This window comes from Micromys minutus (genome assembly GCF_963924665.1).
Source record: "Micromys minutus genome assembly, chromosome: 32".
In the NCBI taxonomy this organism is placed as follows: Eukaryota; Metazoa; Chordata; class Mammalia; order Rodentia; family Muridae; genus Micromys; species Micromys minutus.
The window spans coordinates 21,610,653-21,635,728 of record NC_137967.1 but is presented as its reverse complement, the minus strand read 5'-3'; the positions used below and the strand labels follow the sequence as shown (position 1 = coordinate 21,635,728).

The following is a 25,076-nucleotide window of genomic DNA, read 5'->3' as shown; positions in this document are numbered from 1 at the left end:
CCCGATATGCTAGCTAATTTCCCTCTAACCCCCACCTTGGGGTGAGTGAGCTCACGGATGGGTCTCTGTTGTCAGAGCCTCAGTTTAACCCCCAGATCCAGTATAAGACACAAACCATGTAGAACCTGGTAGGTGAGTCTTAAGTTCTTGTTTTCTCAGTTCTCAGATTTCAAAACTCATGGCTTTTTCACTGGCCAGCACGGCACATGACTACACATCAAAATAGCATGCCTGAGAAAATATGCCTGTTTTGCTTGTAGCAGTCTAGCCTGCTGCTGTTTGTTTATTCTACTGAAATAAATGATTTCGCCAAGCTTCTCGACAGGACCGAGGCTGTTTCTTCCCACGGAGGGAGGCTCGGGTTCTGAAGTCTGACTTTATTTTCACGGACACAGCTCTGTCTCCCACTAGGGGTGCCCGGGGAGCTCTGGCCGTGCAGTGCTGGTTCACACGTGCTGCCTTCGATGTCTTAGCACCTCGGTAGGAGTGAAGAGGAAGTCCTGCCCGCACAGCTGGCAGTGGTAGGGCCTCTGCAGAGCTGATGTCTTCTGTGCTGGTGCAGGCGCAGCCTCCTCGGAGCCTGGAGAGCAAGAGGATGCCTCTGGTACCCACCCAGCCCTGGTGCCCGTGAGCCAGGCTGGCCCTAGGTAAGGCACACAGCCACAGTCTTCGCCGTGGAGTGGCATGTGGGACGGTGACACTGTGGGACTGTGGGACATAGGACTGTGGGACTATGGGACTGTGGGAGGTGGGACTGTGAGATGTGGGACTGTGAGAGGTGGGACTGTGGGGCTGTGGGACTGTGGGACTGTGGGACTATGGAACTGTGGGACATGGGACTATGGGACTGTGGGACTGTGGCAGACGAGACAGAACACACCACGGCAGTAGTAGCTGTGGAACAAGGAAAATGCAACCGCCACTGGAGAGAAGACAGGAGGACCGCTGACCCACTAGGTCTCCCTCCCTGACCAACCAGGTTTCAAAGATTGTGTGTAGTCCCAGCCAGGACCAGGGTAGCTTCTGGTCTCCAGAATCCAGCAAACCAGACACAGGAAGCAATGTGTGATGGACAGTGCCTAAGGACATCACTCTTGGCACAGGACATACACACAGACACAGAGTCACACACAAACACACACAGAGACACAGACACACACATACACAGAGACAAACACACATACACACACCCCCACACACAGACTTGCCTGAACCATTGCTTGGTGCCTCAGAGCAGGTGTTCTCATGAGCAATGCGCTCCAGGGGTGTGAACGGCATGTGCAGGCCGCAGTGTGGGCAGGTCCAGAAGGAACGCAGACAGTCACTGTACAGGTCAGCGTCACTCTACAACAGAGGAAGGCTGTTGGGACCCTGCTGCAGCAACTACAGCCTCCCTGGGGCTAGGTGTGACAGTGGCTGCCAGCTGGGCCTGGGGCTTCCAACCATTCACTCCACAGCAGCAAGTGTCCTCACTCACCGTGAGGCAGTTGTAGGTGAGATAATCGGAGACAGCGTAGCCCCCCTTGGTGGGATGTGGGGACAGGGTAGAATTTCCAAAGAGGCCGGGCAGACTAGGGGCGGTTGTGATGGTCTGGGGTCCCACATAGAGGTTCTGGGCTTCTAGGCCAGTGAGCCTCCGGAGGCGGTAGGGAACCTACAGAAAGAGAGCAGAGACAGATGGGGTGGGCACCCCAGAGCCCTCCCTTGGCCTTTGCCTAAGCCACTCTCGACTTGCTTCCAGACCTTCGTGGCCCTGGTGGCTCCCCCAGCCACCCTCCCGAGGCTCACCCTCTGCTGCCTCTAGCTGAGACCACAGCCAGCCCTTAGCTACCTGCCCTGCCCTATGGCAAGGTGCCTCACACACACACACGCACGCACGCACGCACACACACACACACGCACGCACACACACACACACGCACACACACACACACACACGCACGCACACACGTGAACTTACCCCTCTCCCTGGAATCAGAAGTGACTGTTCCCTCCCATGAGAGCGGTTTCTGCCCACTCTGCCCACATCTTCCTCTGTGTCCACAGGAGACCCCTGGGCCCTCACGCTCCATGTGTCCTTAGCTCACGCCGTGCCCACAGAGGGTACCATCTGCTCACTGAGTGGCACACAGTGGTGTCTGGCAGCATGACCTCTGGAGCCAACACCAGTGCTTCCCCTACCAGCCATGCGACCTCAGGTGCCACTGAGCCTCTCTGAATAGAAAAGCCCTTAAATGAGCCCCTCCTAAGTGACGCCCCTTCTGGCCACACGGTACCTTGGCCGCCAGGAACTGCAGCAGCTCCCTGCTCAGAGCAGCCACCTCCTGGGGGCTGACGGCTGGAGACCCCGCGTCTTCCTCCTGCTCTAGCTTCCGTCGCTGGGCCTGCTGGGCCAGCTGCCGGTCCAGGGCACTTTCCCAGTGGGCACGGAGCCGCAGGGATGTTGCGATGAGCCGGACAGCACCCTCGCTGTCTGCGAGCTGCAGTTCCAGCCAACTGTCAGCCACCAGGCGGGAGCAGTCGCCGTTGGTGTCAATGGAGCGGCTGAACAGCAGGAGCGACTGCAAGGGAAGAGCTGTGCACCTCAGATGCCACCTGGCTGTGCCCCTGCCTCCCCTCACCCACCCATCCAAGCACACCTTCATGTGCCCACCTCTGTGTCCATCACTGTACCCCACATCCCTCTCCCACTAACGTACATCATCTATTCATCTACCTGTCTATCCACGTACCCAACCGTCTGCCTCGCCTGCCCTTCCCCTACCTACCCAGCTGTCTACCCTCAGCTGTCCTTCCCTTACCTGTCCCTCCAGCTTCATGCCCAACCCCACATGTCCACCCACCCACCCACGCATCTACCCATCACCTACCTGTTCTCCCACCCACCGGTCCACCCGCCCCACAGTGCTCCAGGCCCCCTCTGCCACACACCACGGCCATGCTGGAGACACAGTGGTCAGCACAAAGCCAGCCCCACCACCAGCCAACATTCAACTTAGACAAGGACAAAATTAAAGAGTGGGATGTCCTGGGAACCTAAGAGACAAGGCGCCTTAGGGGGGTCACAGAAAGGGAGTGTGACCAAAGGAAGTACTTAATTGGTGATACATGCTTTAATCCCAGTCCTTGGAGGCTGAAGCCAGAAAATGGAGGCCAGAAAGACCCCAGAAAGAGGCATATGGATTCCTGACACCAGGGCAGAGCCAATCCCACAAGAGCAGGGCTGGCTATGGACAGACTGGAGGCTGGTGGCGTCCACTTGAGACCCCTCATCATAAGCAAGGAGCAGTAAGGGGGATGGATTAGGGCCCAGACATCACCCCAAATGGAGACTGTCTCATTCCCACCATCTCCCTGCTGTCCCACACTGTCCCTTTCTCTGTCGTGTGCAGGAACCCTGGTTGTACTTCTTCCCATCTGGCCGGCACAGACCCCCAGCCCCACAGTGATGGCGGCCGGCACAGGCCCCCAACCCCACAGTGATGGCGGCCGGCACAGACCCCCAGCCCCACAGTGATGGCGGCCGGCACAGGCCCCCAGCCCCACAGTGATGGTGGCTGGCACAGGAGAAAGGTCTCATTAGAGGTCATGGGCCACAAGTTTGTGAGGCCCCTATGCAGGTTTTTGCCTGTCCCCAGAAACAAAACCAGAGGGTCTGAACAGTGCAGACATCTGACTGACAGGATGACCTTTTGGGGCAGCACGTGACCCCAGAGCTGCGGTCTACCTCTCCCTGTGTGGCTTCCTGAGTAGAGCGGCTTGGCACTTTCTCTAGCCTCTTCCTGGACGAGGCTTGGCTTCCCACAACTGCCACATCAAAGCCTGTCCCAGTCTCCAGTGCACAGCAGCATACACTCCTTGGGGCCTTGGCACATGCTGGTCCTCAGCTAAGGACACTCCTCTGAGACTGCAGCCAGTCAGACATCCCATCACCTGTGCCGTGCCACCCAGTGCCACACCTGGCACTCTCCAAGCCCTAATCTTCCTGGGGATTTCTTTTTTAAAAAAACACAGTCTCAAATTGCCCAGGCTGGCCTCAAACTCATGAGCCACCGACTGGGGTTGCTGGTGTTCACGTGTGTAACACACACAACACAGGCTTCCCTCTCCCAATTGGAGCCCAGAAGGGCAGGAGAGGGCGTGGCTCCCCGCATGCCTCTGGGCGCCGGGGACAGTGCTGGGCGCCAGCAGGCAGTCAACATGGAACTGTGCCACAGAGCCACAGGTGAGAACCGCCCACGGCTGCTGCAGACCCTGCCAGAGCCAGAGGGCGGTTCCTCCAGGCAACTGTCCAATCTGAGTCAGGGCAGAGGCCTACCTGGAGGGCCGGGATGCGGACGCAGTTCACCAGGTACGGCTTGTTGGTCTCCAGTAGGGAGACGAAGGCCAGTAGCTGGTGCTTGCAGCTCATTTGGTCCTTGCCATCTGAAGAGCAAAAGAGGCATCTCAGGCCCACATGACAGCCCCACACCATGACCGCCCACCACCCACCCCTCAGGGCCTGTAGTCACAGCACGCAGGCCGCACATTCGTGGCATAAGACAACTTTGGGTTATTACAAACACTGCCACAGTCTATAAGTTTGGCTACTGCCTGACACTAAAGAATGGCCATCCACCCTGATGAGGTCTTGGGCACCACCCTGGCAATACAGTCTTTGTTATTAAGTGGCATGCAGTCTGGCGTGTGCTCTAAAATGCACTGGTGAGGTGGCTCAGCTGGTAAAGGCGCTTGCTGCCAAGTCTGACAACTTGAGTTCAATTCCCTGGGACTCAATGGTAGGAGAGCTGACTCCCTCGGGCTGACCTCTGCCTGCAATGCATGTGGTGACATGCATGTGGTGACATGCATGTGGTGACATGCATGTGGTGACATGTATGTGGTGACATGCATGTGGTGACATGCATGTGGTGACATGTATGTGGTGACATGTATGCCCTCAAACACACAGAAAGTAAATAAATGTAGAAGTGTTATTTCTGAAAATACAATGCTCCAGCAAAGACCAAAAAGGGAAAAAGGAACCCGACCCTCCAGGTAGCTAGTGAGGGACAGACAAGTCAAGGCTGGGGACGGTGACCACCGCTGAGGCTACTTGAGAGCATCCATGGCTCATCCCTGCCTCGTATGGTTGGAAATTTTCAAAGTGGAGAAAAAGAGAAGCTGAGGATGTAGCCGGGCAGGACACTTGTCTCGGTCACATGGGGTTGTGGATTCAATACCTAGAGCCACAAAGAACGATGACGAAAAGGGAGGTAGGGTGGGAGGAAATGCTAGGGGTGAGGCTGCATGGTGGCTGACGTTCACTCTGCCCTCCACCCTGCCAATCCGAACCCTTGTCTTTTCTGTGACCGTCTCCCCTTCTTCACAGCCAATGAGGGTGAGCTGGCTCCTGCAGTCGGTCTACAGGGCCCCCTGGCTCGGCCTGTTGCTGCATGTATGCACAAAAGCTGGGGGAACCTCCCTCCTCAGGACCAAGCTGAGGCTCCCGAACCCCGACCAGCACAGCAGCCACAGGGCATGGCTTCCCCTGGAGCCTCCCTCCCACAGCACAGATGGGGATGAGAAAAAGCCCCGGGGAAAACCTGAGTGAGGGACCTGAGCTGGAGGTGCCACCATCCCTCACTTGCCACCAGGGTCACTGTACCTTGGCTCCCTCGGCCCGAGGCCTCCTGCCCTTGTGTGTGCAATACCTCAGGGTTGTTGGCAAAGACACAGGTCGGGTGCAGCACGGTGCCCTGCTTGGCCTGCGTGTGGAAAATCTGCAGAGGCCAAAGGCAAGCACTGGAACAAGAGGCCTCGGGCCTGCCCCACAGAATACCCAGCCCCGCTTTCTCCTCCCGTGGGACAAGATCCTTCTCCCCCAGAGCTGTATTCAGGTACCTCCTCACCCGAAGGACCCCTGCCCGAGCTGGGTCTGACCCTCTGCCTTGCTCCACTCCAGCCCTGTCCCCTCTGGCTAGTGTACAGAGCAGCCCAAGGACAAAGCCAAGGGTCTTTCTGTCACACTACGTTCCCGGAACACAGTGGGTGCCCAGGAGACGTGTTGAGAAAGGAGGAACTCTACCTGGTCCGAGTCCTTCCGGCCACTGTTGAATGCATCGGGCACAGCCAGCTGTGGGTACAGGCCCCGCCCGAGCACCAGCTTGAGTAGAGCCAGCTGATGTCGGGTCAGGTCCTGGGCTGAGCTGGCAGCCGCTTGGAGCTGTTCCAGGTTGTGCTGAAGCTTGAATTTCACATCCTGTAAAGGCAAGGGTCGGTGGTGGCTCTGGGAGTCAGGGGTGGCTCTGACTGGTCCCCGCCCCTGCTCAGGAAGGTGCCATGTTAAGATGCATGGGTTGGGGGGTTGACATCATCCAGGGGGAGGAGGAGGCAGACGCATCTCTTCAATCCCTTGGGGTATGTGTGGCTCCTGTGTTCCATGCCCCTTCACGCCCTCAACCCAGTACCTGGCTGTCCCACCTGGATGTCAACGCTGTCCGCCCGCTGGGAGGCAGAGCCCTCGTGGTCCTCGTCACTGGAGCAGCCGTCCTCCAGCCTCAGCACCTTGCGCCTGCGCCCCCCACCCTCCTCATGCTGCCGCTTCAGCTGGTGCAGGGCCCTGCGCTCTCGGCGCTGCTGTAGCCGACTGTAGCTGTCCCCTGGGGCCACTACCTGGGCCCCACTGAGCAACCCGTGATCCTCCAACAGTTCCTGTGAACAAGAAGGGCACAGGTGAGTGGGCTCTGGGCGGACACAGGCTTCCAGGCTGGTACGTGATAGCTTCCTGGTATGTTCTCCTCAGTGTAAAGTGAGGGGATCCCCGTATCTCCCAAGGCTGGGGGCGGTGGTCAGTCCTTTGTCCCAGCCTTGAGTTCTGTGCCCTGGGAACAGCTCTTACTCGTTAGCCCTGGAACATCTGGTCAGAAACAGATGGTTCACAGGAGGGTCACGGTAGCTGTTCCTAGAGCTGCCTGTAGGCTCACTTGAGGGCTAGCATGGGACACAGGTCCTCTGGCCCCCGAAGATTCCTCTCAAAGCTGGGCTGGGCCTGGAAAACTGTCAGGAACGCCAAATCTCAAGCCAGACCTGGCCATGAACACCTGTTATCCTGGCAAGAGGCTGAGGAAGGAAAAGCATGAATCTGGGGCTAGCCTGGGCTACACAATAAGGCCCCGTGAAGAAAAGAGGGAATGGGAGTTTCTGCTCAGTGATAAATCACTTACCTAGCATGAACAAGGCCCTGGGTTCAAGACCAACAAGGGTAGAACCAAAGTTCTAGAAGCTGTAGACATGGGCGGGGAATGACTGGGCCCAAAACTGAGACCCTAGAAAGGTTTCTGAGCCCCAACTGAGCTGCCCGTAAGTGATGGAGGGACGCACAGAGAAAAGCCACACAACGGTGGAGGGCACATCTGCCCTCACCCACCCCCAGTGGCCGCTATGACACACTAGCCACACGGCCTGCCACATGGACACAGGCGGCTTCTGGAGAGCTGCGGACATGTGCTCATTGGGACTGAAGAGAGTTGTTACTTTCCTATTGCAGGGGGTGGTGGTGGAGGGTGGGGCCTCAGGGGATCCACACTGCGAGAACGTGGCAGAGGCAGCAGACGTAGACACACTGGCTATCTGCACCCCGAATGTCCCCCAGCACTCAGCCTGAGCTGCAGTCAGCACCCTGGGGTCAAGGTGGGCTTCTCCCTCAGGGTGCCATACAGCCAAAGACCACGTGCCTTCCCCAGGCTGCCGCAATCCTGCTCCCCTTGTGGGACAGTGATATGGTGGGGCCCCAGTCACCGGAAAGGGTCTGGTCCTCACCTTGAACTGTCGCCGCAGGTTGGCCATCTCGTACAGACGGTGCTCCTCCACACCGCGGCGGCGGCACCACTTGCGAGAGTTTCCGCTGCGCTCGGACTTCACCTGGTTGAGGGGCAGACACCTCGGAGTGAGAACCCAGCACGGAGGCTCTGGAGCAGGGGCGGGCTGGGGGGCTGCTCTAAGGGACCCTCCTAGCCTCTCTCCAGGACTCAGCCCCAGCGCTGTACCCCGACAGGAGCACCCAGACAGGAGCTGGGCTCGGTGTCCTGGGTTCTCACCCTGAGCTGCACTGACAGGGCTCAGGGATGGCGGACTGGGTATACAATGTCCCCAAGGTTGGCTTTTCTCTAGACAGCGCTGGGTTCTGTCGGGTTCCCTGTGATCTTGGGCTGCCACACCCTCACCCCCGGCCCCAGAGCATGAATGGCAGGGACAAGGATTCCTTGGGTAGATTCAGGGCTCAGAAACATGAAGCAGGTCAGCTGTACGGTCCCCAGTCTGGCTGAAGGAAAGAGGCACCCAGGCAGGCCTCACCTGTACCCAGGCATTGAAGACATTGAAGAGCGTGAAGGGGTCGCCCTGGTCGCTTTCCAGCGGCCGCCGGGCAGTGGCACAGTCCAGGTTGCTCTGGGCGCTGCGGGTGAATGGTGACTGGACGCTGAGGGCGGCAGCGATGGTGAGCACAGGCTCTGCCAGGCTGAACATGGAGCCCAGGATCAGCATCTTCCCTGTGGGCAGCAGGGGCAGAGCTAAGCCCTGGGAAAGTCAGCTCTGGGGGACTCAGGAACCCTGATCGCACCTTCTCCATTGCACACAAAGAGCCTTGGGAACCGAATGGGCAAACGAACCCACAAGCTGAGATTTGTGGTCATGGAACCTTGGGAAACAGTCCCCGTTTCCCCATCTCTCCACTAGAGGGCACCACTGAAGTTCCTCTTTCAGCTCACACGGCCTTTTAGCGCCGGCCGAGGAACTGAGCTACCCCAGCTCTCCACCAGCCCTCCTCGGCTCCCCGAGGCCACAGCTCTCCTCCCTGTCCTGTCCCGGTGCTGACTGTGCGTAGAGCAGAAGAAAACTGGCTGCAGCCTTCATTTAGTTCAAGGAGGAGGCAAGAGTAGAAAAAATGAGGGATGGGGGCGCCGAAAGGAAGGTGAGGTGGGACAGGGAGGGTGGTGGCCATGGGTAGACTGTGTGGCTGTTCTGGGAGCCCCGGCCCTGGCTGCCTGCCCGCCACCGCTCCCTGGAGTGTGGGGCACAGAAGCCAGGCTGCAGCGAGGCTAGTCCGGCCCAGGGCTGCATGAGGCCCCCCGCAGTCCCCACCATTCACCTGTTCTGTGTCGGTGAGGCATAGCAGTGGGCCTCTGCACATGCTTGCTTTCCCCCAGGTGACACACTCACCCCAGGAGATGGTGTGGAGCATGACACCAACAACCTCAGTACCTGCTCCGCACCCCGGAGCACATGTCACCAGGAGCAGAGGAAATGGGATGAGAGCCCGAAGCTCCCGTGGCACAGCACAGCGGGAGCCCCCAGGAACAGTCTCTATCCCTCAGCTCCGGTTCCTCTATTTTAGCCCGAACTCCCTCTAAACAGACAACCAGCCGTCTGCTTAGCCACTGCAGGCCTCACAGGCCCATGGGCTGCTCCACTAGGGACATGGGAGATGGCCTAGGCCAGAGTTGGGCAGCAGTGTGTGGGTGGCCCTGCTGAGGTGGCAAAGTGTGAGCTGTGGTGAAAGCAAAGCAGTGTGAGTCAGGACTGGGGTGCGGGAGTGACTCAGAATGAGCAAGAGGAACAGACAGCCTGCTTGACACATCGGATGACAACCCAGGGCCGGCAGGGTAGAGCCGGCAGGGCCAGGCTGTACAGGGAAGTGGGTGGGTCTGAGCTGCTGACCTTCCTCTGGGGTCAGGCTACGAAAGGCCCATCAGATCTTGCTCAGTCAGGCTGTGCGCACTCCCAGTGTTAGCGCCTGCAGTGGGATAACTGCACGTGAGAGTGAGTCCCAACAGCTTGTCACGGTGGGACTGAGTTTGTAGCCCTTCTTGGTAACGGGTGGAGACAGGCTCACCCCATCTGCTCCAGGACACTGAACCCCAGTGCACTTAGAGATGACACGGGCTTCACTGGGCCCCAGACCTGGTCCATCTCCTGACTCACCAGACTGATCTCTTCATTTTCTGCTCACCCCCACCCCCACACATACACAACCCCACACACACAACCCCCACACACACAACCCCACACACACATACACAACCCCACACACACATACACAACCCCACACACACATACACAACCCCACACACAACCCCCACAGCAACACATACACAACCCCACACACAACCCCCACAGCAACACATACACAACCCCACATACACAATCCCCACACATAATCCCCACAGACACACATACACAACACCACACACACACATACACAACCCCACACACACATACACAACCCCCACAGCCACACATACACAACCCCACACACAATCCCCACAGCCACACATACACAACCCCCCACACACATACACAACCCCACACACAACCCCCACAGCCACACACACAACCCTACACACAATCCCCACAGCCACACATACACAACCCCACACACAACCCCCACAGCAACACATACACAACCCCACACACACAATCCCCACACATAATCCCCACAGACACACATACACAACACCACACACACATATACACAACCCCCCCCACACACACACAACCCCCACATCCACAGATAAACACACACACACAACCCCCATACCCACACCCACACATACACACACACACACAACCCCCACACCCACACATACACACACACACAACCCCCACACCCATACATACACACACACTCACACCCACACACACACACAAAACAGACTCCTTAAACATTCTAGTCTTTTACCCAAAGCTTCTCACTGACCCCAAGGCAGAGGCAGCACTGTCCCTGCCTGCCATCAGGCTCTGCTTGAGTGCCAGTTTAGCCCCACTGTCACCTGGTGCCCTCACGGGCAGTGTGCTGTCCCTTCCCCCCCAGGAGTAGACCTGTCCTCCTCCCGTGCACGTGTGAGCTCTGTGAGAGTGGGGCTTAGCTCTCTACTGTCCCGCTGGCTCAGCACTCCTGGCTCATGGCATCTAAGGATGGGTCTGGGGGCTAACACTACTGCGGGCACACCGAAGCTGCCGGAAGGAGCGGTTTAGTGTGTCACACCGACCAGAGGACCTCTAGCTCAGAGGCTCCCAGCCTGTGAGGCACGACCCTTTCGCAGGGGTCAAGTGTCAGATATTCTGCGTGCAAAATATTTACATTATGATTCATAACAGCAGCAAAATCACAGTCACGAAGCAGCAGCGAGTGTGACGTGATTGTTGGGGACGGTATCCATGACAGCATGAGGAACTGTGTTGAAGGGTCGCAGCTTTAGAAGGGTGAGAAGCTTTGCTCTAGTGGGGTTACCGGTAGACACAAAGGCTAGAGGAGCCCGCTAGCACAGTGTTGGGGCCATTGGGTGTTTGATACTACTAGGCAGGGGTGTGTGGAGGAAGGGGCTGCAGAGCAGACACACTCAGTTCTCAAGTGCACGTGAGCATTGCCAGCACATGCACACGCGGGGCACACGCGGGGCACACGCGGGGCACACGCGGGGCTGGACGCTGACCTGCCTAAGTGGCCGTCTCCTGTTTCTCTTCTCCCTTATTTTTTCAGTCTCACAGCATTTATTGCCACCTAACGATGACGTGCCACTAAAGCAGGATGACTAGCTGTAGCTCCCAGCAGATGACACCTTTAAACGCTCACCGGCCTATTTTCAGTTGGAAGTGTTACCTTTTCTTACCCTAAGGTCCCCTCCTCCCACAACCCCATGTGCCCTCTTCTGCCAGCCACACAGGCTCTGTGCTGACTAGTCCCTCGGCCTGGCGTGCCTTTCTCCACGTCTGTCCAATACGGCAGCCACCAGCCACGCACGGCCACTAAAGGCTTGGGTATGGCTGACACAAACACGTGCGCTGGAATACAAGACGCACACTGGACTTCCAAGACTTACCTGAAGAAACAGCACACATACCGTGATAGTTTTATGCCTGTTGTGAACATGTTGTGAAATGTTTGGGGGTATGTTAGTTTAGGCAAAGTGCATTATCAAAAATGGACTCTCCCGTCTCCCTTTGGATTCTCCTGGCTCCCTCTGCTGAGTGTAAAATTACGCACATTATGTCTGGTTTCCGTGGGAATACTCGGCCCACACTGCCCACACCTCATCTCCTATCTCTACGCAGCTGTCAGCTTCTCAAGACGTGATGATGGCCTGGCCTGGCCCTCCCTATCCCTCCTGTCCTATCCCTCCCTCCCCCGCCCTGTCCCCCATCACGCCTGTGCCATCACACCCCTGTGCACACCGCTCACTTTCCTGGTCGGCGAATGTCCTGGGAAGGCCCAGACTGGCCGACGGACTGCTCTGAACGAGCGGGTCTGTGAGCTCTGCTGAAGGGATCCTTACCAATCACAACGTCCACAGGCAGCTGGGCCAGCAGGGACCCAATGGGGGTGAGGGCCTCCGAGCTGTCCAGGGCCCCCTGGTCTTGGAGATAGAGGATAGCAGTTTCCACGCTGGCAGGTGGAGGGGGCTCGATGAAGGGAAAGGTGCGTGGGTCCCCCACGTTCATACTCTTCATCTGAAATGACAGGCAAATATCCTCAGGGAACACGTGACTGACTATAGGGCATCAGATTCATCAGACTCCGAATTGTCTGTAATGTCGAGGTCTGTCTCCCTCAAAACTCTACTTGGATGAACTGCAATTCCTCAACCCATTAGAGCAACTGATTTCCAGTGAGCTTCCAGGGTGACCACACGGGGCTTATCTGAAAACTTCCCTGGGACAAGGCACACTGAAGCTGGAACGCCCTTGGCACCCTCCCTGGGTGGGGGAAGGTAGGCAGAAGCCTAGAGCTACCAAGGCTGTACCACCTGGGCCAGTCTGCCACAGCACAAAAACCCTGGGACTGCATCTGTGGGGACAGTAGCAAGCCTGTGACACATGGATGTGCTTTTCTTTCTTGTAGACTAAAGACGTCCTATCCATCTAGGGGCCCAGAAGGTGAGCCAGTCCCAGGAGACTGTAACAAGGCGTGCCTGTCACCAGGCTCATCCCGACAGCCACAACAAATACCTCTCTGGTGACAAGACAGTTCAGAGAGCCTGCCTGGACCATCGGGGCCTGGAGGTCTGGCCGTCCACCTGGCCACCTGCCATCTTACCTCCCACCCTGTTCCCTGATGCTGTTTTTAGGGACATCTCATAGGTAAAGTATGTCATCCAATACTCAAGAGGTCAAGGCAAGAGAATTCTGAGTTCAAGGTCAGCCTTGCTACAGAATGAGATCCTGTTCAACACACACGCACATCTACACACATGCTTTCTCTCTCACACACATGCACTCTCTCTCTGTCACACACACACAATACACACACACACATACATACACACATGCTCTCTGTTTCATACACACACACTTCACACACACACACACTTTCTCTGTCACACACACACAACATATATATACATGCACACAATATATGTACACACATGCTGTCTCACACACACACACACACACACTTTCTCACACACATATACTCTCTCTGTCACATACACACACATATATACACACATGCTTTCTCTCTTATACACACGCACACATACTGAAGAGTTGGGGAAAATGTAAAAAGAAAGCAAAAGTGAAACTGCTTTAGGTTTTCCACACTGCTCAGGTACGGCTCGCACAGTTGGATTTTGAGATCTAGTGAAGGGCTCTTTTATAGATCAGACTGGCCTCAAATTCCACATTCTCCTGCTTCAGCCTCCTGGGTGCCGGGACCCAGGCACGTACCATCACCCCTGGTAGGCTGCTGTCATTTTAACGGGCAGGTGGATAAGTCACCAGTGGGTGGGAGGACCTGTCCCAGACACACCTGGGCTGTGAGCCACGGCAGGCACGGGTGGACACGGCCCTGGCCTCCTCTCTTCTTTTCCTTTCGATCTCTGACAGGCCCATGTCTGAGCTGCACGCCAACTCTCCACGCTTCTACTTTGAAGACAGATCAGCCTGTGCTCAACTCGCTCCAGAGCCTGAGATAAGCCTGACCCTCCAGCCTCCACCTCCTGATGCTGGGAGGCCAAGTGTGGCCGCCACGCTGGGTTTGCAGTGTTGGACATGGAGCTGAACCTGCACTCGTGCGAGGCTCCCCAGCCCAGCTCTAGCCTCAGGACTGACTTGAAACTCCCTTGCTCCTCAGTCCCAGGGTGCTTGGCTGGCATGCTCACGCAGTCCCCGCCTTGGTGACGGGCAGCCAGCTGAGCACCACTGGGCTGTCTATCAGGGCGCCACTCGGGAGTCTTGTGAGAAGAGGCAACGCCTCATCCCAGCAACTGAGAGACAAAGGCAGGAGGACAGCTCTGAGTCTGAGGCCAGCCTGGAGGAATTGGGTGTGGTCCCACACCCCTTTATCCCAGCATTCAGGAGGCAGAGCTCTCTGAGTTCTAGGACAGCCAGCGCTACAGCACACAGAAACCCTGCCTCAAACCACCACCACCACCACTCCCACCCACACACACACACACACAAAGGCAAGCCTGGGCTACATAGCAAGTTTCAAAGCCGCCAGGTATACACAGAGATCTATCTATCTACTCAGAGGGAGAGCTCTGTTGGCCATCCCATGAGGATCTCTGTCACAGAAACTAAACCAAAAGCTACGCTAGGAGACAGAGTCATGGCTTAAATGTCATAAGAAATCTGGTATCCAAAGCTCTGCTTCCAGCCAAAGCCCTGGCTGTGCCTTTGGAACAATTCTCCAACCCGAGTGTGAACAGCCCTGGCTGGGGCAAAACAACCTCTGGTCTCCCCTCCCACTGTGAGATCAGGAGGCCTCACCTGAAGTACCAGTGCATCCAGGGCCACCCTGCGAATTTCCGGGACTGGGTACGGGGCAAAGGCATCATAGTCAGACTCGGCGTAGAGACGGTAGCAGACGCCTGGGCCCGTGCGGCCCGCTCGGCCCTTGCGCTGCTCAGCGCTGGCTTGGCTGATCCAGAATTCCTGCAGCCGCTGCAGTTTGGCCTGCGGGTCGTAGCTCATCTCCTTCACCTTCCCTGGGTGGAGAGAGGGTGGGAACGGGTGCTGAGGAGGGCACTGAGCATGCGCAACAGCACAAAGTCCGGCGGGACACCCGCTCAACCCCACACGGGCCACTCTGCGCCACAGCTCCTGAGAGAATATTCTAGGCCTGCCGCCAACGTTCTGCTGACTTCCAGAGCATGGTAAAGAGTGTCCGGCTGCACCCCAACCTTTCAGAGGTGGGACTAGCGTGAGGGCTTCATGTCACTGTGATGTGAAGGGGACAGCGGGCTTCACCCTGCTCTGGCTCCACACCCTTTTGCTTCTTGGCCCTGAGTGACCCATCTTACTGTCACACATTCACACTTAGCACCACAGGCCCAAAGCCCCAGGGTCCTCAGGGTCCCCAGGGGGAGAAGGCATGAGCCAGGCACATCTCTGCAGAAGCGATGAGACCAGGTCTGTTAGGTAGGAGGCTGGCTGACATACACACCCCTTTTTTTAACCTTTTTTTTTTCTTTCTGGTCTTTGCTCCTTCCAATTAAACATCCCACACACCCTGATTAAGTAAGCAGCTACTACGCACAGGCACAGTCACTGGTGCTGAGAAGACAGCCACAAGCAAAGGCGCTGGTCTCCCAGGACCAAGGTGCACAGCCACACCCACTACCTTTGTCACATTCTAGTGCCTCAAAGTCAAGAGCATGCTGTGGTCCAACAGCACTTAAACAATGTCTTCGTGATACATATTATGGGATGTTTTGGCTGCCATGGCAGCACTGAATCCTAAGGCTCTTGGGCATTCACACTGTACCAGGTGCTCACACACCCACAAGGACCAGAGGATGGTGCTGTTACCATGCACATCTTACAAAAGCGTCAATAGCCAGACCCCAGTGGTCGGCTCAGGCACATCTTAGCAGCTATGCTGGGCTGATGTACCGGTGGGTCTTCTGGTTGGGAACACAGAAAAGAAACAGAGCCATGGATTTAAAGTGTAATGCTGGCCCCACCCCCCCCAACTGTGGAAGCAGGGGGTGATTAACGGGTGTGAACACTTGTGCAGGCCCAGAGAAAGCTGGGGCAAAGCTATCAAGAAAAGGACAGAGCTCAGCAGGAGAACCGTAAGCACAAAGGCCCTGGGGTAGATGTAAGTCCATGGGATGGGGGGGATGCTGAGGTGCTCCTCATCCCTGCAGGGGTTTAGGGCTCCGTGACCACATCTCCATCTACGCCAGTGTCTCTCCCGGGTCCTTGTGGTTACGGGTGCCATCCTCACCAGAATCCACCACGAAGCGGATGCCATCGATGGTGACTGAGGTCTCGGCAATGTTGGTGGACAGGATGCACTTCCGCACTCCGGCTGGAGCCACATCAAACACCTGGGGCACGGGAGGAGGTCCCGTCAGGACTAACTCAGTTCTGGCTGACCTGCGTGTCTCAGTGGCCTCCTGGGTGTTCCAGGCACACTTCACCCATGGCCCGCGTGGATGCCTACCTCACCTCTACACGTGGCCTGAGCCATCCCAGGCCTCCCTCTCTCAGCCCCTCGGCCCCTGAACATTTCTTAAAACATCCCTTGAGCTCCTTCACCCCTAAGCCCTGGCTCCTTCCCTAGCCCAGGCCCTCCGTCTCTGCCCTCCACCCACAGAGCTGTTCGATGCTCAGAGCACACACTCCAACCCATCACCGTATGCGCCCTCCGTGCTCAGAGCTTTATGGCTTCCCTGTGTGCTCAGGACAAAACTCCAGCCACTTGTCAGTCCATGTCCCCTGTTTGCAGGCTGCACTGTACCTTGTCCTGGTCGGCCACAGACAGGGCACTGTGCAGAGGCAGCACCACCCAGCGCTGGGTGAGGTTGGCATAGGCCTGGGCAGCGTCCAGCACCGTGCTGATCTCTGCCATGCCACTGAGGAAGACAAGGAGGTCTCCCCGCTCCTCAGGAGGGTACTTATTGTCGATGGCCTCCAGCACCCTCAGGAAAGGCCGTGGGTCCAGCTTCTCTGACTTGGATGCTGTCTGCTCTGCCTCCTGCGGCTGGTACACTACCTGTGAGAGGACAAAGCACAGCCACACGCTGTCTGTCACTCTGGAGCAGTCAGGGCTGTGGCTCACGGCGGGGGTGGGGGGGTGGGGGGTGGGGGGGGCAGGGTAACTTTTAAAGACAGTGAAATCAAAAGGCAGCGAGGTGACACAAAGGCTTCTGGGTGCTGGGGTGCGAGAGGTTTCAAAGCCAAGAGCTGACTACAAAGATGCATTAACTGAGCAGTACGGATGCTCTTAGGGGATGGTACCCTGAACAAGAAGAGCTGATCCAGAGAGGCCCCGCCCAGTGCAACACCAACAGGGACAGAGCCTCTGGATGCGCCAACAGGGGGACAGGGAGGAGGACGCATCTGACACGTACTTAGAGGGAGAGATGCAATTAAAGGTTCTATGAAGACAAATCCTCCAGCCCAATTCTTCAAGCCTGCTGCTTGTGAGAGCCCTGCCCCACAAGATGGTAGAGCTGTGAGGAGGAGGAGCCTGGGGCCCTGGAGGACTGCGTAGAACCGAGGGGTCTTTCCCTCTGGAAGAGCTGTATTTTCTGAAAGAAATATAGGCTTCTCCTGTGGCAGACCCCAATGGGATGGAGTGTTAAGGGACCAGACGCTTTAGCCAGAGGGGCTGTCGGCAGCAGAGACAGGAGGAGACGGAGTCCAGGGAGACCGGAGATGCTCACCGTGATGGGGAAGAGCCTCCCGGGCACCTGCACCACAGGGGCATGGCTGAAGTAGCTGGAGAAGAGAGAGATGTTGATGGTGGCAGACATGAGGATGACCTTGAGGTCGGGACGCTGGGGCAGCAGGCGCTGCAGGACACCCAGCAGGAAGTCATTGTGCAAGTGTCGCTCATGGACCTCATCCACAATCAGGACCTGGTACTGGGGCAGGCTGGGCTCACGCTGGATCTGGCGCAGGAGCAGCCCCACCGTCAGGAACACGATCTTGGTGGCTGCCGACCGAGTGCTTTCAAAGCGGATTTGGTAGCCAACCTGGGGGAGGAGGGAAGACAGCACCGGGTCAGGAGGGACCACCACAAAGAGCACAGGCACCAGTGCTCCTCCCTGTCCGACATGTCAGTCTGAGGCAGAGCCATGGCTGTGAACATGTCACCGCTCTGCTAGGCACACAAGGCCACCCTAGAGACTCAGTTTCTTGCCATGTCTGCTGCAGTACCTGATGTCAAAGCAATGGACAGGAATCCTAACAGTTATGGCTCCCCCTTCTTTGAGTCTCTGTTATGTACCGGAAGCACTACCTGAATGCTGTCAGTGTACACATGTAAGCCTCACCCACCGCCACATGAGGAAACACAGCCACTAGTCCAGGTAACAGATGAAACAATACTGAGAAATATTTTTTAACCCAGACCTCACTCCTATCACATCTTCCCCATATACATCCGCCCGTGCCTCCCACATACACACCCATTCCTTACACACACACACACACACACACCATACACTCAAACTCCCACATACACCCATACCTTCTTAATGAACTCTAGCTTTAAATACCGAGCAGAAGTTCTCTTTTTTTGTTTTGGTTTTTTTGAGACAGGGTTTCTCTGTGTAGCTTTGGCTGTCCTGGAACTAGCTCTGCACACCAGGTTGTCCTTGAACTCACAGAGATCTGCCTGCCTCTGCCTCCCTAGTGCTGGGATTAAAGGTGTGCACCACCACGGACATGGGTACTTTTTCATAGCCCAAAAGTAGGCAAAAATTCCCAAAGCAGAATTCAAAGCATACTCACCAAAGGAAGAACTATTAGAAGGCAGATGGGAGAAAAGGCCTAAGGCAGTTGCATTTTAAACACAACAGCAGAAAAATTTGAGTGGTAGAGACAGGATTAGAATCCTAGAGTCTGCCAGGTGTGGCACACATCTTTAATCCCCCACACTTGGGAGGCAGAGGCAGGCAGATCTCTGTGAGTTCAAGGCCGGCCTGGTCTACACAGTGAGACTCTTGTCTCAGAATGAAATCCAAGCAGACTAGAGCTTAGAGGACAGCAACAGGCTAGGGATGCAGCCCCATGACAGAGCAACTGTCTGTTGTGAATGAGACCCTAGTTGAACCCCAACACACATACACACATGCATACACACAAACACATACACACACATATACACACATATATACACACATATACACATATGCATACACACACATATACATACACATACACATACACATATACACACACACATATACACACATACACACACACACCCACACACACATACACACACACACATACACCTCCCCACACACATACACACACATACATACATACACACACATAAACACACATACACACACAGACACGCACATACATACACACACACATACACACACACAAACACCACCACCAACAAAACCTGTCCTGAATCAGAATGTTCTGATGGCTGCTAGGAAATAAGATGGAGACATTAGGGACCCTTCCATCAGTCTGTTAAGGTGCTATACTGGCTGATGCTAGTTGCCTCTTACCGTTTGGACCCTGTACAAGCTTATCTGTAGAGACACGTTCTGTAAGAATCATCTCTGGCCCAGCACCTAAGTATTAGCTTTTATGCATTCTGCCAGGAGGACTATCAGCTCATTCCCCGATGGAAAACCTGGGTACCTGGCGTGCTGCCCACCTGGGAGCCATACTGACTGAGGCTCTCGAAGCCAACACGCTTGGCCAGTGAGATGCAGGCAATTCTCCGGGGCTGAGTGCAGGCCACGTGACTGAAGCCGGCAGCCAGTAAGTACTGGGGCACCTGGGTGGACTTGCCGCAGCCCGTGTCCCCGGCCACCACCACCACCTGGTGTTCCTTGAGCGTCTGTAGGATGCGGTTCCCGTACTGAGCAATGGGAAGCGCGGCGCGTTCACGCTGCAGTTTGGCGAGCCGCCCGAAAGCTTGCTTCTGCTGGAAGTCTAGGTAGTGAAGCAGTGCACGGCGGAACTCGGACACTCTCTCAGGGGGTAACCCCCTGCCGGGCCCGTGACGTCCCCGAGTGTCTGGGGTGAAAATGGAGAGGTTGATGCGATAGCGTGGGTCGTAGGTACGAGGTAGGTCAGCTAAAGCCGCAATGCGATGTTTGGGATGGCCAGGGTCCTTCCCCCCCTTTTGGGAGGGCTTGAGGTGCTGGAATCTCTGCAAGCGTTCGAAGAAAGCCCAGAACTTCTGACACTCCTCTGAACCACGACGGATATAATCCTCATCCCGGAAGAATACATCTTCCAAGAGGCAGCGAGTCTCTGGACAATTCCAGTCCCATTTCTCCGGGGCCTCCTCCTCCCTGGGAGCTCGATGGTGGTCTCGATCTCGGTGCTCCCTCCCTTCCTTTATCCTGGGAGGAGGCATGGTTCCTGTCAATCACTTAGGCCAAGTACCTTCACCTAGCTCCTGCCCCCAAGAACCACATTCTCCTCAAAGAGTGAGCTCCCCTTTCCTCGCACGGGGCACCGTGGATGGCAGGGTGGGTAGCCAGAGGCCCAGTAGTTAGGTGAGGACGCATAAAGCACTTCATGACCCCTGCAGTGATCTCTGGACGGGACAAGGGTTCATTCTGGACTTCTGGATCCTGAATCTTTGGAGAAGGAAAGAGAAGACATTCACTTTTAGAACATCAGTTAAAAGAATTTAAAAGTTAAATTCCTCAAGCACTGTACTAGGAGAAGTACCATAAATGCTACTACATGTCAGTCACGTGGTCAACCAACAGAATCATGGAAGAAGACAGAAACAACGGAAATGGGGAATAGTCTGTTCATCTGGGGTCCATCGGGCTTCATAGCACTAAATGGAGTCCCTGGGAACTGAATGGGATGTATCTGTGGTGCTAGGGACTGGCTTTGCCTGATACGTTTCCATCTTCCTTCAGGGAATAGCTCATCACATACACATGGCTCTCACGGTCTGAGGAATGGACACAAGACCCAGGCAGGTCCCTACTCTGGACTTTACACCTGATCGCTAAGAGAGAGAGAAGCCCTGTTTTTATGTTCTAACTAGACACGCTGGGTTAAACCTGAACCCATTCAGAGTAGCTCTGGGACATGAGTCTTCCCTAGATATGTGCCTTAGACAAAACCCTGCATGTGGGCACAAGGGGAACACACAGGAATGGCCACACAGCGGGGGCAGGGAAGACACCTGATAATATCATTAGTGTTTAAGGCTTAGCTCCTGCCAACCCTCCACTTCTTGGCTAAGTAAGAAAATGCCTTCTACTTCCCTGCAGTGTTGGGACAGAGCCCGACCCTCACACATGACTCACAAGTGCTCCACCACCAAGCCACTCTGCTTCAAGTCAGAATCTTGTCTGTCAGCAGAAGAAAAATCAAAATGAAGCACATATAGCTATATGCACAATTCTCTGGAGGAAGTTCCTCATTCTTCCTTTTTTTAAAAAGATGTATCCTGAGTGAGGTAACCCAGGCACAAAAGAACACACATGGTATGTACTCACTGATAAGTGGATATTAGCTCAAAAAGCTTGGAATACCCAAGAAACAATCCACAGAACTTATGAAGCTCAAAGAGAAGGAAGGCCAGAAGGTGGATGCCTCAGCCCTTCTTAGAAGAGAGAACAAAATGTTCATGGGAGGAAATAAAGGGACAAATAGAGGAGCAGGGATTGGAGAAAAGATCATCCAGAGACTGCCTCACCTAGGGATCCACCCCATATGCAAACACTAAACCCAAGCACTATTGCTGATGCCAAGAAGTGCTTACTGATAGTAGTCTGATATGGATGCGTCCTCAGAGACTCTGCCAGAGCCATACTGATACAGAGGAGGATGTTTGCAGCTAACCATCAGACTGAACACAAGGACCCCAATGAAGGAGCTAGAGAATGAAGGAGCTGAAAGGGTCTGCAACCCCATGGGAAGAACAAAATGATCAATTAACTAAACGCACCAGAGCTCCCAGGGACTAAAACACCAACCAGTGAGTTCCGCATGGAAAGACCCATGGCCTGAGGCGCATATACAGCAGAGGACAGCACTTTCTGACATCAATGTGAGGAGAGGCCTTTGGTCCAGTGAAGGCTCGTTTTCCCAGTGTAGGGGAATGGGTGGTTGGGAGAGGGAGCACCTTTGTGGAGGCAATGGGAGGGGGTAAGGGGATGGGATTGAGGGACAGGGGATAACATCTGAAATGTAAATGCGGAGAATATCCAATTAAAAAGTGGGAAAAAGATGTGTCGTATTCTGTATACATTTTGCCTGCATATGTGTATATAGACCCCACTGATACCTAATGTCCTTGGAGTCCAGAGGAGGATGACGGATTCCCCTGGAATTGGACTTCCAGGCGGTTGTGAGCCATCATGTGGGTACTGGGAATTGAACCCGGATCCTTTGGAAGGGTAGTTCATGCTCTTAACTGTTGAGCCATCTCTCCAGCCCCTCCTTCCTCTTTTTTACAAGGATTGATCAGGGAAGTGAGACGGCTCAGTGAAGAAGGGCATCTGCCACCAAGCCTGGCAAACAGAGTCTGAGTCTTGGAACCCATGTGGGAGACACGAGCTGACTCCCTCGAGTTTTCCTGCCCTAAGCACACACACAAATACATGTAGTAAGTGGGGGTTATGATTTTAAGAGGGCTCACACATTTCCTTGGTAAATAACCTGGAGACTAGCAGGTCATCGGGTTTGAACCTGATCATTTACCATGAGCAAATAAACTTCCGGAAGTGGTTTTCTTCACCTATAAAATGGGGGCAGTATCATCAAATATCAAAAACACTGGCAAAGAGGTCAAACAGCCGCCATTACTCAAGTTCAATGCTTTCTCCCACAAGAAGAGATTCCAGTGCATGGGAAACAGCAAAGGTACAAGAGCATCCGACCTGAGGGGATAACAAGAGGCCCCGAGTCATCTGACGGCATTAGCAAACCCAGCTCAGCCTGCATCCTCTCATGGGCCCCATCATCAGAGTCCAGAGGTTGCTTTGTGCAGTCACGGGAGTGGAAGGGTCCTGGTCCTCTCCTGGGAGTTGCTATAGCTCCCTTTGAGTGTCCTGTGAGGAAGGCCTTATGAACCGGTGGGGTGATTGCCACAGACACCGTGCAGAGTACACTTCTGGGTAAAGTCTGAAGTTTGGCGATGTCAGGACTTCAGGAACTCTATTCTAGAAGGGAATGAGGGCCAGGCCTTGGAAAGCTGCTAGAAGATGGAGCCAGTGGTCCTCAAGAAAAAACAGTCAGTGAAAGGAGAGAGCTAGCCCAACATCAGCAGCCTTGGCTGCCAGAAGTCTGTTCCCTCAACAAGCATTCCTTCACCTGATTTAGGTTTTATGAGATGGGGTCTCATGTAGTTCAGCCTGACCTTGAACTCACCACCTAAGCTATCACCCAAGTGCTGGGATTTCAGATAAGCATCATTATGTCCCAGTATGGCTCACTGAGCCATCTTCCTGGCACCTCTGTTTCTTTTTCTTTTTTAAAAGATTTATTATATATAAGTGCACTGTAGCTGTCTTCTGACACACCAGAAGAGGGCATCAGATCCTATTACAGATGGTTGTGAGCCACCATGTGGTTGCTGGGATTTGAACTCAGGACCTCTGGAAGAGCAGTCAGTGCTCCTAACCACTGAGCCATCTCTCCAGCCCTCTTATTTCTATGCCTCTCTCCTATTTTTTCTTCTTCAGACCTCCATTGATTTTCTCCACTTTCTCTGTTTTGTTTCAACTTTTATTTTTCTCAGATTTATTTATTTCTGGAGACAAGTCATCCTATGTAGTACGGGTTGGGCTTTGACTCACAATGCTCCTGCTTCAGCCCGTGCTGAGATTCTGCACTTAGCTCCTGGCTCTCTATTTATGTTTACAGTTATCCACTCCTACCTACCAATGGTTTCTTCTTTACCACTGGAGTATTTTTGTCCGTGTAGTCTCAATCACGTATGTAGACATGTTTGTTCACTTTCTCACAACACTAAGAAAACACTATTTCCACTCTGTTTTGCTAAGCTAAACAAGAAGTACCAGGAATGCGGGTTTGGGGTGCATTTCTTCCTTTCGTCATTTTTCAGCACAACTCTCCCATCACCTCTAACTTTTAAAGGTTCTGTTTCAAACTCCATCTTTCCATAACTGTGGGTCTCACCACCATCCAGGCTTTATCGCCAATCTGTGCCTGGCGCCCTTGTGAGCCTCCCTTGGAGGCACCCCATTACCCTGGTCCCCCTTTTCTCTCCCTTTCCCAGAGCCTCGGTCCCTCTGGGCCGCCACTCGTTTCATTTCCGGGCCTCTAGGTCCTCCAGCTTCTCACTAAGAATCGCGCACTGCCAGAGCTCCCTGGGTCCTGACACAGCCCTTCATTATTTGGGGGTTCTCTTAGCTCCCCGGCTCGCTCGGAACCAGGTCCAAACAGGTCCTGCAGCGGGCACCACAGCCACGCAGACACCCCGCACACACGCCCCGCCCCTTACCTCCGAAATAACCCGGACGCCTCAACTTCCGGTCCCGAATGGCCTGAGCCTGCGCACGCACCCACTAGTCTCCAGGCTGCGCGTGCGCAGACGGCTAAAGCGCCTCTGCTTCTCAATACAATTAAACCTAATAGGGAGTAACGGGCGAGCCAATGCCCATCCCACAAAGCGCTCCTGGGCACCGCGCTTCAGTGTTTTGGGTGAACCGATGTCCTCTAGAGGCTAGAGGAAGGGTTACAGGTAAGTGCCAGTCCCTAGCCATGTCTTCTCCACAGCCCTGTACACCCAGAATCGCTAGAAAGTCAGTTTCAGGTCAGCAAGGGAACTGAACACTATTAAAGCAGTCCGGTGACTAGGCGAGGTGGTGCACGCCTTAAATTCCAGCACTTGAGAGGCAAAGGGAGGTAGATCTCTTGTGAGTTCAAGGCCATCTTGGACTACGTAGTGAGTTCCAGGTCATCCAGGACTACATACTGAGACTGTCTCAAAAACCTAATTAAATTAATAGAACAGTCATGTGATCACTCTGTCACTGTAATTCACCAATCAGTAATCAGATCTCTAACCCCAGCAGCCTTAAGTCTGGGGACAACTCTGTGCCGTCTTGGGTCCCCTTTAAGCCCTCTACTGAGTCACAAATGTTGAATTAATGACTAAATTTGTGAGAAAAGAC

At 54.9% G+C, this 25,076-nt stretch overlaps 1 protein-coding gene across 1 annotated transcript; it reads right to left on the bottom strand.

Annotated features, from left to right (window-relative positions):
• Nucleotides 1-287: 287 nt before the first annotated feature.
• On the bottom strand, nt 288-24,433 carry DHX34 (DExH-box helicase 34). Its single transcript, XM_080909248.1, has 17 exons — nt 24,404-24,433; nt 19,613-20,549; nt 17,652-17,963; nt 16,724-16,978; nt 16,208-16,310; nt 14,746-14,963; nt 12,312-12,486; nt 8,335-8,528; nt 7,801-7,902; nt 6,463-6,693; nt 6,068-6,241; nt 5,648-5,762; nt 4,319-4,425; nt 2,277-2,561; nt 1,478-1,654; nt 1,209-1,344; nt 288-580 (listed from the first exon to the last, which is right to left on the bottom strand). Exons 2-17 carry the CDS (start codon nt 20,321-20,323, stop codon nt 447-449), a joined length of 3,429 nt encoding a protein of 1,142 aa, XP_080765374.1. The 5' UTR covers nt 20,324-20,549; nt 24,404-24,433; the 3' UTR covers nt 288-446.
• Nucleotides 24,434-25,076: the final 643 nt, after the last annotated feature.

Excerpts from the sequence above, each read along its gene's own strand:
- DHX34 (XM_080909248.1), bottom strand. The coding sequence starts at position 20,323 with ATGCCTCCTCCCAGGATAAAGGAAGGGAGGGAGCACCGAGATCGAGAC. Across the intron at positions 14,964-16,207 it reads CCGCTTCGTGGTGGATTCTG|GGAAGGTGAAGGAGATGAGC; the intron begins GTGAGGATGGCA and ends CTCTCCACCCAG. Across the intron at positions 7,903-8,334 it reads TCTTCAATGCCTGGGTACAG|GTGAAGTCCGAGCGCAGCGG; the intron begins GTGAGGCCTGCC and ends CCCCTCAACCAG.